At 44.0% G+C, this 15,582-nt stretch overlaps 1 protein-coding gene across 1 annotated transcript in view; it reads left to right on the forward strand.

The window, feature by feature from the left end:
• Positions 1-14,530, forward strand: part of FOXO4 (forkhead box O4) — a 22,770-nt gene extending 8,240 nt beyond the window's left edge. The window contains exons 2-3 of the mRNA XM_015626440.3: positions 3,763-4,995; positions 9,219-14,530. Coding sequence (XP_015481926.2) covers positions 3,763-4,977 — 1,215 coding nt within the window. The 3' untranslated portion in view covers positions 4,978-4,995; positions 9,219-14,530. The remainder of the gene's footprint in view (positions 1-3,762; positions 4,996-9,218) is intronic.
• Positions 14,531-15,582: the final 1,052 nt, after the last annotated feature.

The following is a 15,582-nucleotide window of genomic DNA, read 5'->3' on the forward strand; positions in this document are numbered from 1 at the left end:
GCTTTTTTTTTTTTTTGTCACTCATCCTTTAGAGAGACATTTTGTTAAAAAAATCTGATCCTCTGTGGTTTGTAGTTTAAACTTGATGTTTCTTGGGAGAATGGCCAGGAAAAGAAAGAAGCCACTACATCTTCTGGAAGGATAGCTGCTGTGTCTTGTCTTTCTGAGCATTGTGCTTGGTCCTGAGTGCTCTGCTAGCACAGCACAGGCCATGCACCGCTGTTGTATGGAAAAGCTCTGCTGGGCAGGGCACAAGATTCTCCTTCTGCTCCTGTAAACTTCAGTTTTATGATAGGGAACCTCAGCTGTACCTTCAAAGCTGTATAGTTCCCTGGAAAGGTTGTCACTGGCCTTCAGTCTTCTGCATTCACTTCACGTGAGCATTTTCCATGGTGTCTGTGGCAGTTGCCCATGAAGCTGACTGGGCAGGAGAATGGCTTGGTTGTGCTACCAGCTCCTGTGGCTAATTCCCTGACCATGAGACTAAAGCACTGTTTGGTGCTGGGCAGGATCCACAGCAGCACTAATGTTGGTGTAAGGGCAGGCCTGATTTGATGGTGAGAAGTGTTCTGTCCTTTAACTGTGGCTAGGAGATTTTATCAAAGAAGAAGACTTAATGTTCTGGTATCCAAGATTAAGGGAATAGTTTGCATAAGCTGCTAGCCACACTTCTGTGGCCAGTCTGTATGTCCTAGTTTGAAGACACAGTGGTTATGACCTAGGGAATGGTCCACCCTTCAGTGTACAATAAATGTCTCTAGACAAACTTGATTTTTTTGCATACTATCTGTCCTTAATTTCAGACTGGTTTTGTCTCAGTGTGGTTGGCAGGAATCAGCTTTGATCTGTGATGGATTTAGAGACACAGACTGGCATTTTTTTTATGGCTATGCTTAACATGCAGCCATAAGTACCACTAAAAGATACCTAAATAAATAGCAATAATCTCCCTGAACTAGTGGCTGAAGATCTTCCTAAGGATTTGAAGGATTCCTGCCTTCATCTCTTCCTTCAGGTCATGCTTCTTTATGATCATAGAGTTACAGAGCCAAGACCTTGTGTGTTTTGCAGATGCTTAGACCAGCTGGGAACCTCCTACACTGCTGAAGTTGAGCATCTAAAAATGTCATCTGTATGTTTTCTGGTGTGGGTTGCTTAACATCAAGAAAGGAAATATGTCAGGGTTGCCCAGGTGACTGAACTCTGTCATTTCCTCTTCTTTCAGGTCTGACTTGCAGTTCTGTGATTATTTTAGCATAATTGATCTGTCCCTGGCTTTCTCAGTGAGATTTAAGGGTGTCCTCCATGTGTTAGGTGTATTGAGTCACTCTCAGGTGCATTCTGGTGCTATCCTGCAGCACCCAGGCTGGTGGGTGTGTGCATTCAGTTGGAGTTTGGGACACTCTGGGCTCAAGCCTGCAGGCAAAGCTGGGTCCTGCAGGTGAGGTAGGGCTTGGGTGCTGCAGTGCAGTGCTCAGCTACCTCCCACAGTCTGCAGGAGAGGTGCAAAAACGATAATGTAGGCATTGCAGTTTAAATAAGTTAACCCTGTTGGAAGAAATACTCAGGTTTTTTCCCCTGCCTACAACTACATGTTCTGTTCTCTTCTTTAGTTTTCAGTGCTTGACAGTGAGGTAGTTCAAAAAACAGGTAAAAGAGGCAGGAAAATCAGTTTCCAAAGAAGGATAAAGCTGCTTTTCAGTTTGGTTTGCTCTCTGAACTGGCTTCTAAGGTCACAGATACTTGTGTTACGGAAGGATGAGAGTTTGAAGATGAGGAAGGAAGGAGTGGTACAGCAATTATCTGTTTCTACAGCTTAGCCATTATGTTAGTTCAGCAGTAACATGTAAAATCACTTTGAGACTCTTTCATAGAAGGTGCCAGGCTTCATTGTGCTCATGTGAATCCTATTCTTATTCCAAGATGTCTTATTTCAAGCTGCTTTTCAGCCAGAAATTAGTTACACAAATTGTCTCTTATAATACCCAAGTTGCCATCATGAACTCACAGTCTGCTTTCAGGAGAATAAATGAAGAATTAGTGACAACTTAGTGGTTCTTATTGCTGCAGCGGTGTGCATTCAAAGTTATGTGCATTTACCTGGGAAAGGGGGTAGGATTCTTTGGAAATGAAAGCAGCAGCCTTGCAGGAGACAGTGCACCAGTCTGAAATACTTGTTTCAACACTTGAAGGAAAGGAAAGCTTTGTTTAGAGAAGATGCCAGGCAGGACTATTGTACAGCTATTACTGCGAACAGCTCAAATAATAAAACTGTGTGAGAGCGTTGACTTGCACATGTTCCATCAGGCTCTGGCTCTGCAGTCATTCTCCAGTTAAGAACATGTGTATTCTTTGATTCCACTTGCGGCAAGCAACCAGTCTTCTCCAAATCCTCAACAGCCAAAGGTTAAAATAAAAGCTAAGCCAGGATGATTCTCAGATCTTCTTCAATCTCCATTAAAACTTTGCACTTTGCCTGTATTGTTTATCTATCTGCGTCTACTTTTTTCTAGGATAGTACTTTTGGTGAGGTGGCCAAAATTAGCATGGGGAGGACTTTTCTGAGAGGAAAAGGGTGGGGAGAGGGAAAGCAGCAGACAGGAAAGAACTGTGTTGAGAGTTGGTGGAAAAAGATGATAAAAGCACTGTTAATTTGTTCAGAATTAAGAGAGTATGCTTGAAAGCTGAAAGTTGTTATATATCTTTTAGTTTATATGAAAAAGATGTTGTGCTCAGACCCTTATTATGTTTCCAGTGTAGCACCTTTTAATGATCTGTAATTTGGCCATCTGAACAAATTAAGTGCAGATATCAAATAAATGCACAGGCCTCAAGAGGAGTTTATGGAGGATCTTTTCAAACAATGAGATTGTTCCTTCCTGATTCTAAAACACTGGTGAGTTTATCAGTTGCAGGACAAAAGTTAAGTTTGATGATGGTGTACAGACATGTTAGCTTGCAGTTTTCAGCAAAGCTAAACCAAAAGGAGGGAGCTGGGAGAGGCAAGGAATGTGTGTCTTACCCAGCAGAAAGATGGGAGAGGCTAAAACTGGCATGTACTGTGTGGGAGTGCAGTATCCACTGAACATCTTACCCTGTCAGGAACATGCACCAAGGAAAGCTCACAGCCTCCTTGCAGAGTGAGCCTGGCAGTCTCCAGGATTCTAGGACTCTTGTTCCTTAAAGTTTCTCTCGTTTCTTCAGTTTTGGGGTGGAGATGTTAATGGGTGCACTGAATAGAAGCATTTTGCCATTTCTCTTTACCCGGTCTGTTGGATTCACTGTTATGCTCTGCTTGAATCTGACTGAAAACTGGCTATGTAAACATTAAAAAAATTGGCCAGGCTTATGTTGGGTAAAGGGATTCACAAAGGGGTAGGAACAGCAATAGCTCACATTCAGGTAGGCTCATATTGAAATCGAAGGTTGTATTTGAGAACTTGTTTACTTGCTCTGCCTAATTTTTTGCAGATTCTGTATGGTCTTAAAAGTTCTTTTGTGTTAATATTTTGCTAGCTGAAAGCTGCTAGTTGTCATGGTAGCTTCACCCTTGGTACTGCAGTGAAACATGGCACTGCTTGCTAGTGCTGCAAAGCATGTTCAGACAGAAATAGCAGATTTTTATGTATAGCTTTTTGTTATAACTTTCTTCTCCAGATACTGACTGAATGTGTTTAAGCTTGTGAGGTTTCTAAGTGGGAGATGTGTCAACTGTCAGGTTCTCACATTTTGTGGTTTTATTTTTTTTTTTTTTTTCCCCAGAACTCTATTCGACATAATCTGTCCCTGCACAGCAAGTTTATTAAAGTCCATAATGAAGCCACAGGGAAGAGCTCTTGGTGGATGCTCAATCCTGAGGGTGGCAAAAGTGGAAAAGCACCAAGGAGAAGAGCTGCCTCCATGGACAACAGCAGCAAACTTGCAAAAGTCAGAGGTAAAGCATCCAGGAAGAAGCCTCCTCTCCAGTCTGCACCAGAATCCTCTGCTGACAGTCCTGGCTCCCAATTTCCCAAGTGGCCTGGGAGCCCGTCCTCAAGAAGCAACGAGGACTCTGATGTGTGGAACACCTTCCGGCCTCGAACCAGCTCCAATGCAAGCACCATTAGTGCCAGGCTTTCTCCTATCCTGACAGAGCAGGATGACCTCCATGATGAGGAGCTGCTTCCTTCTCTCGTGTACTCCAGTGCATCCAGTAATGTTCCACCAACTGTGACTGAGGAGCTTGAGCTCATCGATGGGTTAAATTTGATGTCTCCCAGCTCATCTGTGCTATCTACCCAGCAATCTGCCTCGAGTGGTCAGATCCAGAGAGATTCCAGCTTTTCCTTGCAGAGCCCAAATGCAGCTGGTCAGACTTTTGGCAACTCCCTCTTTAACCCTGTTGATATTTCACTGCAAAGTTCTGTTGGCCATTTCTCTACCCCTCAGACCTTGGAAGCTCTTCTGACACCCAGCTCTCCGCCTCCAAGGGATGTTATGATGACTCAGGTGGATCCAGTTCTCCCACAGACTGGTAACAGGATGAGCAGCCGAACTCTTCTGCTTCTGGGTGGACAAGCTGCCCAGAGTAAGATGAGCTCAGGCAATCCACGAGGAAAGCCTGCAGAGCAGCAGGCAGAACCAGTTGGTGCCAGTGTTTTGCCATCAACACTTCCCATAGTGACATCTCCTCAAAACACTGCCAGCATCACCAGTTTGAAGGCTCCAGTTTCTGCAACAACTGCCCAGTCAGTCCAGCTGGGCAGTCCAGTGCTCCTTTCATCTGCCAGCCCTGCTCCCTTGGGATTGAACCAGGACAGGCTGCCCACTGACCTGGACATTGACATGTACATGGAAAACCTTGAATGTGATATGGATTACATAATCAACAGTGAACTCATGGATGGAGGACTGGACTTCAATTTTGAACCTATTCTGCCTACTCCCACCTATCCCAGCACCTCACAGGCCTCCAACCATACCTGGGTACCAAGTTAACTTCAGGAGCACAAAAAGGTAGGTGTAGTTGTGTAAAATGCTACAGCTCAATCGTGGAAACAGCTCTATCTAGGATGGTTCCTGTGCCCAACTCTGCAGCAGTTAAAGGAACCTCTTTGAAAGCATAGTAAAAAGCTTTTGGAAGAGTCATGTTCCCTTTTAGTAGGAGAAAAGGCTGTTTAAAGGTAGGTGAAATTTAACTTGCCAGGTAGTCAGCTCCTTTATGAAATAGAACAGCAACCTGAATGAAACTCCTGTTGTCTCCTGTCACCCAAGATGACTCCATCACAGGACATCAGGCAGTGCCTACAGAGTACAGTTGACACGAGAGCATGTGCTGATTCCATAAATAAAGACATCCACCAATATGTACAGAATGGTTGAAGTGAGCCAAGCACATACTGTGTTTCTGTCCAGGTTATTATTATCCCTGCAGAGTTCTCTACTGTGTGTAGTAGCAAAGCACATCTGTGTCATGACTGTTTTGGTCTGTGTTTAGAGGTCACAGTCACTCTTATCACACCTTCTGCCTTGCCCTTACCTGGGGGAGTATCTGTTAAGTCAGGTAAGCTGGCTCACCAGCATTAACTACTGAATTGCTTCCCATTATTAGAATAGAAAACAGGAGTCTGCAGCTTGGATGGAGGTGGAAGGATGTGTTAGTGCTATCCCATGCACAGCAAAGCTGCCTCTTCAACAATTTATCATATTTGCACAAATAGTGTCATTTTGGCAAATAGTATATATGACAACAAGACTTAAAAATATCTTATTTTTTGTGGCTGTAACACCCTGATTTGAAACACTTAAACTAGAGGCAGGAGAAGAATTGGGGAACTGGAGCTGAAGGCCTGCTTCATACTTGGAACTCTGTTAGCTGATGGAAAGTGGACAGACTGGAGCATAGGCTGGACATTAGTTGGAAAGCGGAAGCCTTGCCAAGAATATTTCCTTTTTAGGAGGCAGATATGGTATTTGTCAGTGTTGCAAATTCAGCTGCTAATACTGTCCAGCTGAGCAGGCAGAAGTAAGGGCAAACTGCAGATATTGCTTCAGTGGTGGGAAGCCCTTAAGCTTCAAAATCGTGGGTACAGAAATTATTGTCTATTTGACCTTAATACTCTTTCCTAGGCATCTGAGTAACTTGGAGGTGATTTGGACCAGGTGACCTCTGTTAGTGCAGCCATTTTCTATAAGTGTCTTGGGTCTAGACAGAGTAAAATGCTGTCATTTGAGCTGGTGTTACTTAAACTGTGTGAACATATTGATGCACCACTATATATATTGAGGTTTTAAACACAGCTTAACTCCCTCTTATTCCAAGTCACATCCCACTGCTTAGGATGTCATTTCTTAGTAGTGTTCTTCTGTTTGTACCTAACACATCTCTTTATTGTAGGGAGAGGGTGATCAGTTAAGCTTTTCTGTTTCCTTACGGGGCTTTTTATAGTGATGTCTGTTAGCTATGCATTTGCTGAATTACTGAGTGTCTTAAATCGAAATCGAAATTGAGTTTCTGTATTTCACTTGAAGATATTCAAAGACAAATCTGGTTGACAAAACTATGGTATCCTTCTGTTAGGACTGTTTGCAAGTTAGTGACAGAGGCTGTGGCTTTTTGAGCAGTGTTTCCACTGTTCTGAGCTTTTGTCTTGTGGGGTTTGTTTGTTTGTTAGGGTTTCCTTTTTCCTTTTTATGCCATGCTAGGGCAGGCCATTATATTTGTGGACTTTACAGGGGTGAAATATTTTTCACAGAACATATGCAAGCTGTCCTCCACTCCCAGGCCAGATAGACAAGACCTCTTTTTACAGCGTACCAGGTATAGATTATTTTTTAAGAGTGTAAAGCAGAGAAGCTGAGGAATTATTTATCAAAAGGTAGGGTCTAGTACTGTTGAAGATATGGATATAATCAAGTGCTTAAGTGGGAGAACAGGAGCTCTTAAAAGCACAGTTATGTTCTTGTTCCATATTGTATTCTGTGTGCATTGCTTAATCAAAACAGAGGAGGTACTGATGTCAAAACCCCTGGATTTTCTTTGTTCCACACATGCAGTTGAGGTTATACTTTCTGGAAAATGTGCTGGACATGAAGGAGTGAGATCTGGAGCAAGTTTTGAACCACATTGTGTTTGAGCAGAAAGCGTAGCTCCCACGTGCCTCTCGGTGCTCTGGTCACAGCAGTGCTGCCCCAGGAGGAGAGGCCACACCCTGTCAGTGAGCTTTGCTTCAAGCCTTTTATTCTGTCCTTAGATTATGTTTGCCTTTTCTGAGTTTTACAAAGCTTTTCTGTTTTGCCTGTATGCTGGAGTCCATGGAGTGGGATGAGGGGGAGATTTTCCCCAAAGGAGAGCAAATATTGTGTAAAAGACTGCCCAGACAGAGAGATGGATCAGGTTTCTAGCAAAGAGGGAGCGGGGGAGCATGTGGAGAGAAATAGGAGTGTTCCTGGGAGAAGGCAGAATGTTTTCTCAAATTAATGAGTTACAAAATGAAGAGAGCTGCAGGCATCAGTGTCTGTGAGGAGGTCAAGACTCTGTCAGTTCTCCCTTACTGCAGTGAGTTCCTAGGATCCCTGTTTGGAAATCACTTTTCAGGGAAAGCTATATATTGTCCTGGTGTAGCATTTTTCCTTTTGTATCCTTTCTCTTATCCTGTGTTTTTCTCTGTGTTAAATTCACACTGGCAAAAGCTATTCTTAAGTGATCACTAACATAAAGCTGTTCTGAGTAGTTACTGTGGGCTTAACTCGTGGCCTCCTGGGTCAGTTATGGGTGTAATGCTGAGCAAAAACTGTTTGTCAGTTAATTACAGTGATCATGTTCTGATTTGAGCAGCCAGAATGAAAGTGAACTGGTGAAATATTTCTCTTTGTAGACAAGAGGATATCTTCAGGAAAGAGTACTTAGTCTTATCTGCAGCACTCAAAAAGATAGGAGCTAGTTGGTGTTACCTTTGGTGCTCAAAGCTCCCATGATTTTATCCTCTTCTTGCAAGTTAAATGCCAAAGACTTGTCCACAGCTTCACCAGGAGTCTGTTTGAACCCTGCCTGTGTATCTTTGCATGGGGATTAGATATCAAACACTGAAACTTTGTTTCTGCCCACCAGTGATGCAGCACCCACAAAGTGAGCTGTTAGCCACAGAGGAAGACAGTCAGCATAGAAATAGAGCTGCCTTTTTTGTAAAGTGCTATTGTTTTTGTTTCATTGGTGAATGTAAAATCCATCTACTCTTTTGGAGTATCTTTTGGATATTAGTTAATTATTGTTAGTTGTTCAGGTAGACTCCCTATAGCTTCTCAGTCTGGAAAACTCTTTATCCCTTGCCCAGTTTGTTCTGGATTCATGCTTTTCTTACTCTGTCGAATTCCCTTTGCTCCAAACATTGGATTTTGTCTGACAGAACATAAATAAAATCCTCATAAGCTTGCAATTTCCAAAACCAGCCTGTTGCTCTGGCTTCTGTTTTAACTTACTGACTTTCCTTGTTCAGGGCTTATTCCCTCTTGTAGTCTTTTTTTTTTTTCCTTTTCACAGGTTTATTTCATGCTCACTGTTACTGAATGTAGCTGATGGGATGCCCTACATTTATCTCACTGTTTTGCCTTTCAAAGTAGATTGTATATCTACAGTAGTGGTTTTATGTCAGTGGCCTAAGTCTGCTTAGACTTATTCCAAGTCTTGTTTGAATGAGTTGTGACAGCTTTATTGAGGTGAGGCAGAAGACCTGAGAAGAGACCTTCAGACTTTTGGGGGATTAAGATATCTAAAAATGTTTAATTCTTTGGAAGGTAGAGACAGGATTTCTTTATGTGGGTGAGCATAAACAGTTTGTGTGTGATTTTTAAGTGTCTGTTTTTCAGTCTTTTCCCTGCCAGTTGATACTTGTGGTTGTTTAAGGTGAAGAGTAATTTTCATCTTCCTTGCTGCTTTCCTGCAATGCCTCTGGTGGTAGCCAAGTCCTTCTTTAAACTTCCTTATCTTGCAGAGCCTTGTTGGTGCTGTCAGCTTACAGGAGTAATACTTACTGTTGACCTTTCTGTCCTTCTGTCTCAGTCATACTCTGAAGCTTGGAGCTGAGCAATTGCATCCTCCATTTGACTCTGTTGATCAAGGTCTCTTGCGGTCTGTTTGTTCTGTAGGGGCAGATTGGTAGTAATTAACTCCTTATCTATGCATCCAGGATTCCCACTGAAGCAGTGCTCTAACCAGTCACTCTTATTTTTCTTCTTCCTAGTGTCCTTCAGGTTTTGAACATTGGGTTCTGACTTCACTTCCCACCCCAGCAGAGAAGAGAATGGAGCATGTTGGATTCAGTTTCCCTGCACATCATGCCTTGGGCAGAAGGGGCTGCCCATCTGGGAAGAAGGGGCAACCTGCACCTGGCTGCAACAGGAAGAGTTCAAAAATAGTAATCCTGTTATGTGCCATGGCTCTTCCTACAAACCTGACCCTGCCTTGGACCATCTGGAGAAACCCATGTCCAAAGAGGAGCCCTGGTAAAAACCTCGGCCAGAAGACTCTGTGCCAGGCAATAGTGTTTTCCTGTGTGATGAGTTGGGTTTGGCTGGAGGAATCTCTCACTGGCTGTCCTCTCTCTGCTATGGCAGAAAGTCTCCCAGTGCCTCGGACTGGTGGAGGGCTAGCTCTGCTCTCGCTTGGCTTGCCTCATGGGGCAAAGTAGTTGGACTTTCTGATTAAGCCACCAGATGTGCACTTGGTATCCCACAGACTTTGCAGAGGAATTGGTGGGAGCTTGTTGTTAGCAGCCCTGTGGGAGAAGGGTGTGCTGTTTCAGGGGTTGGTTTCAGTGTGCCCATCACTGGAGCGTCCATCATCATTCTGCAGGGAAGGGTGGTTATCATGGTATAGAAGGCTTCCCATTGTCCCCCTGGGTGGAACAGGAGGACACTGAGTTTTTCACTGTGCCAACTGAGCCCCATTGAATCAGAAGCATGTTTTGAGAAGTCTCTATGCTGTTCTCAGCACTTTCCTGATACACCAGGCTGCTGTAAAATAAGCACAGGTGCTAGTAGCTGCTTTCTGGGACATAAAAACATTGTTTTGGGTTTGTTTTTGATCTGTCTTGCTACAGCAGCAAAATGGAAAGCCTGGGTGTGGCCTTAACAGAGCCCTGGTTGCTTTTCAGAAGGGCATTTTCTATAGATGAAATATTTTTTTACTAATCTGGGAACTTTCTACAGTGAATATGAAGCCAATGTAATGTGTGTCCCTATTACACATCTCTCCGTCTGCAAAGGCAACAGTGACAGACTCTTTTTCAGAGCTGTATTAGGAACAAACACATTTGATGTTTGATGATGTATATGATTGAGGGGAAGGAATTGGCAGGTCCCTGTGGTTTCAAACCACTGTGGGGAAGAGTTGTACATTATTGTAATCTATATGTAAAAGTAGGTTCAAATTACATAGAAGCTTTTCTAAACCTTTTTAAATATATATATTATATATTTTAATTGAAAAACGAGATTATTGGATAAAAAGAAACAAAACACATTTGCTGCATCTGTCCCCTTCATACCAGATAACACTACAGTATGGGAGGGGGCAGGCCTAAGGCATTTTGGGCCAAGAAGCTGAAAATGTTGGAAAGGGAAGGGAAGGACACCGCAGCATAACTGGGGAATGGCTGCTCTCCCCAGAAGAGGCAGAGGGAAGGTGCCTGGCAGGGCATTCGGCCACAGCTGTTCAGGCTGGGCAGTCCTGCCAGGCCAAGAGCACAATGGAGAGAATGCTAATCATTAACAGCGCTCGTTCTCAGCTAATCCTGTAAGTAGCTGGCCTGCAGCTGATCGACAGGACAGATTCCCTAGTCTGCTAAGGAGGTGGTGTGGACTGGATCATGCTAGATCTGCTGGCACTTTGTGTAGCTCTAATGGAGGGCATGACCTGTTGTATTTGGTAGCTCACTTTGGTTTCTGAGGGTTTTTGTTTTCTTGCTGAAGCTTCTGGTACTGCTGGGGAACTTGAAGCCTGGAGGCTCACCCTCAGGGGTCCACCTGGGATCCTGCTCTGTCTCTGTCCTCTTGCAAGACAGAAATTAGGGGTCAAAAGATTTGCAAGACAGAAATTAGGGGTCAAAAGATAAATTCAGTGGCATGTTCCTGTCACTGTTCTGATGCTTGCAGTGGCAGGGTCTGTGGGAGATGTGGTGCTTTCATGGTGTTCTGGTAGGCTTGGTCTAGCAGTAAGATTCTCCAGTCCTTTTTGAAGGTGGCTTCAGTTCAGAAAGTTTGTATCATGCAGCACAGTGAGCCACACTGTTACCAGCTTGTCTGCTCTGTTTTCATTTTCATTTGAATGGAGATTGGAGCAGGAGAAATCGCCTGGTTACTCCAACAAGGAGTCTTCAAAAGTCTTATCGACAGCGTGGTATGCCATCAAAGCTTTTAAATAGTTTGATAACCTTTGTTTTGAAGGCTGCCTTCATGGCAGACCTCCCAGTGATGTTTCAAATTTACCCACAATCTACATGTCTGGCCACACCTCATTGTAATAAATAAACAGAAAGACAGCTCCTAAGCTGTGATCCCAGGGTTTACACACATGAGGCATGGATGAACATTCTCACTGGAGTTAGTTCATTACACAAGTGCATAGATACCCTTTCACAACACCTGATGGCACGTGCCACATATAATAATCAGCCATTCTGAGCTGCAGTGAACAGACTGGAGAGGTTTATGTTATTTGGTACATAATATGCCACCTTGTTAGCTTGGATCCTGAAGGGAACTTGAGCCAACAATGTAGAGAGCAAGTTGAATGGCTGCCCATGATTCACAGCCAAATATCAAAGGACAAGACACCAGTATGTGTGGTCATGTTAAATGTGAGTCTCTGGCTCATTTCCCATGAAAACGGAACCCAAAGCAATAAAAAAGACAGTAACCAGTGCTTCAGACCAGAAATCCATGGTGAGCTGTTTCTGGCTGGGTTGGTCTGTGGCAAAGAGGTGCTGTCTTCAGACTGTTACAAAGTGTCCCGTGAGTGTGACAGCAGCGGGGAGCTGGCCTGGTCTGTGTCTGCAGAGAGCCTGGCCCTGAGCACTCAGGTAGCACCCCAGGGACATCTGACATGTCTCAGCTGGTTCATGTCCTTGATCCTGCTGAAGGAGGTGCAACACCAGGGCTCATGGTTAGTGCTCTACAGTGTGAATTCAGAAATGACCCTGTCCCGTGAGTAAGGAATAGAGTGCATACCTGTTTTGTTTTCCCCATATTCCTGGGCCATACTTCTGGAGGCAGCACTGGAGATAGGAGTACCTCTGGCTGGAGTCCTGCTGTACCAAGTTCCTGTAAGTGACATTTCTGCCTTGCAGTAGTTTGTACAGGTGCTTTTTGTCTCCTCAACACAGCAGGAGCTGTCAGTGGTTGAAGAATCTTGAGAGTGCACAAGTGCTGAGAATGGTGTTCAGAAAACTCATGGAGTACTCAATAAACCATGAATGTAATGTTGCAGGCTCAAACAAGCAATTTATCTTCTTTTTTTTTTTTTTGTATGTTTAGCAGGATAGCTTGTGTTGTGGGCACAGAGGGCAGGGATGCAGAGAATTTGGGAGTTCTACAGACACTTCATTTTCATAAACCTTGAGCTTTTTTAGCCTGGGTTACTTCCTCATAGGTCAAGGAGACTCTGAAGTTCCTAAACTGCTGCTTGCAGAAAGGCTATACCTGGCCAGGGGTTGCTCAATACTTGTCCAATTTTTTGTATTCTTGCCCAAAGTATTTGCTGCTGCTGCTGCTGGAGCCCAGATAATGTCTTGGTGGCTCTTTATGCTGCATTAGCACCACAGGCCCCATACTTTGTGCTAGTTTTTGCTCTAATGAAGGATTGGGCTGAGATTTTGAGAGCAGCTGTGAGTGGCATGAGAAGGCAAGGGGCCAGTGAGATGGGGAAGTGATGCTGCTGAGAGGAGTGGGTAGGAGACTCTTGGCATGAAGCATTACTTTATGCTGTGTTCCTTGTCCTCACTGAGCTCAGGCAACAAGTTCCTCCATCTTCAGAGGATCAAATGCCATCTTAACACTGCATTGAAGCCACCATGCAGCTCAGGGCCACAAAGGGTTCAGGTAACTAAGCCCTTGGAGCTTAGTAGGAGGCAGACTTGTTTCTTTTATTTACACTTGGGTTTGGCAAATTGCTTGAATTTTTTTTATAATTTAAGTATATTTTACTTCCAAGCATGTACTTCCAGCTTCATGTGAGAGCTTGGAAAAATGAAAGCTTCCAGGAACCCTTAATTTTCCTTGCTGGTGTGTCTAAAACCATGTTAGCCCTATCCTGTACTGCTTTTAAAAGAGCAGTCAGATCATCCTGATGAGAGGAATGAAGCATTCCAGAGCCTGGGTGTATTCATAAACAAGAGTCATAATAGAAGCAAGTAGCACTAATCAGCTTTTCCAAAGGAAATGCCTAGAAAGCTTTTATGTAGATAATAATTTGTTAATTTTCTTACTTAGCTGCTTATTTATAGACACATTCAAATGCTTCAGGGCTAGCCTTGCTCCAGGATTGAGTAACCTGTGTCTGGTGCCATGGGTAGGAGTGCCTTGGGAGTGGTGACCTGGACTGTCACCAAAATGTGAAAGTTTGGATCCATTATTTAAAAAAAAAACAAAAACAAAAAACAAAGCAAATTAATCAACTTTGGGACATGAGCATGAACAGGGAATAGCTTAGGGCTTGCCTCAGGTGCATGTCCAATGAAAAACATGTTCTAATTAATGTGGGGGAAAGCAAACAAGAGGTGACTTTGAAGCCTGAAAGATCTGTCCATGTGACAGCTTGGAGCATGTGCTAACCCATCACCACACTTGCTTGACCTTCAGAGAAGGGATCCCCTCTCTTCACTAGCCTGTCTGTCTTTCCCTGCACCCTGATGTGTCTGTAGCTGATGGAAAGTAGTATGATGGAATCAAAATCACTCCTAATACTGTGGTGTAAAGCAGGGAGAAGAGGCAGCAGAAGCTGAAGGTGTAAGAGCTGACAGTGTTGCATTTATGGTTCTTTGGCTAAGGCAGTGTTATGGTGTGTGGTAGAAGGGGATGTTCAGGGACACAAAAACAGAGTCCTTGGTTTTCAGAAGGGCAGTGGTGTGGGACTGGTGGTGTGGGGTTCCCCAGGGTGTCTTGAGAGGTTTGGCTACATAGAAGATAGGTTACTTCTCCTGAAGGAGCCACCTTCATAGGGCAGTGGGGGTGGTTCTGTGAAATGGTGCTTCCAGCACAGTGGAGTCTTCACCTGGTGTGATCCCAGGGAAGGCTTCTGCATTGCTAGCACAGATGTCTGCTGCACACAGGGCAGGCACCACTACCTGACATAGTTTCCACCACATCCCCTGTGCACTCTTTCACCCATTTCTCACAATAATTTTTTTTTTAGAAGATAAACCTCTGCTTTTGATTGCTCTCTGTAGCAGTGTAACTTCTGAACCATTACAGGCTTTGTTACCATCTGTGCTAGCAAGACTGTAGAATGTGCTAGACTAGGGGGGAATGTTTGAAAAATAAAAACCTGTAATCCTCTGTTCTGTGTCTCATACAGTTTGTTCTGTTCTCATGGCAAGGGCCAGCTATTTTTCCTTGCCCTTGTCTTCTTTCCTCTGCCATTCTCACCTGTTATGCCCCCCCCATCAGTGAAATGCCCCTTAGTTGGCCAGAGGCATAAGGGATGCAGTGTGACCACCCACAAAGTCTCTGGTGTGCTCTGCAGTATATAGAGCCCCTTGTTGCAACTTGCAACAAGTACATCGAGATCCAGGGAGTGCCAAGCCCTAAAACTGACCCTGGGGAGTTTTAAATCCTGCAGGACTAGTCTAGAGTTGTTTTAGTCCCTTCATTTCTTGCCTTTCTAGACCTGAGTGCTGAGGATGACTCTGTTTTGTATAGCTACATTCAAATATCTTTGTGCGTCAGCAGCAGTGGTGACAGGTAAGGAGATGAGAGTAAGGACGGAAGGAGTGTAAACCGAGGATTCCACTGGCCAGGTTAGATACATGGAGGGCAAATTGGGGATGTTATAACACTGCTGAGGGTAAAGGCTCATTTGTGAAATTGCACAATGTGTGTACAGCCAGAAAATTTTCTTTCAAAGCCTTGGATACTCAGTATATTATTTTTTAATTCTATTCTTTGCTACAGTTAATGCAAATAACTGTATAACTCTAAGGGGCTCTTAAGGGTCCTGCAGCAATTTACAAAAATGGGGAATTAGAAGGAGATCCTTAGGGGAGCTGTCTGCCCCTCATCTGTTCCTTGGTACTTAGGGCTTCTTGGAGGCACATAATGATGGGTGCTGTTGGAGACACAAAATGCCAAAGATTTTGGAGTTGATTGGATCAAAGTGGATGTGTTCAAAACTTGCTGCACAGCAGGGGACCATGCATTTTCCCAGTAGCCATTAACACTTCTTATACTTCTTTGAGCATTGGCCTGTGCCATTTAAACACTGCCAAGGAGAGCAAAATGGGAATTCCTTAGCTCAGGGTTGCTTTTGATGAGTGTGACGCTGTCTTCAGCAGTCCTGCTGTGTTCTGTGGGTTCAAGGCATCGTGTTTGCACCTTTCTTGCAGTCTTGGA

Source organism: Parus major, chromosome 4A, assembly GCF_001522545.3.
Source record: "Parus major isolate Abel chromosome 4A, Parus_major1.1, whole genome shotgun sequence".
Classification (NCBI taxonomy): domain Eukaryota; kingdom Metazoa; phylum Chordata; class Aves; order Passeriformes; family Paridae; genus Parus; species Parus major.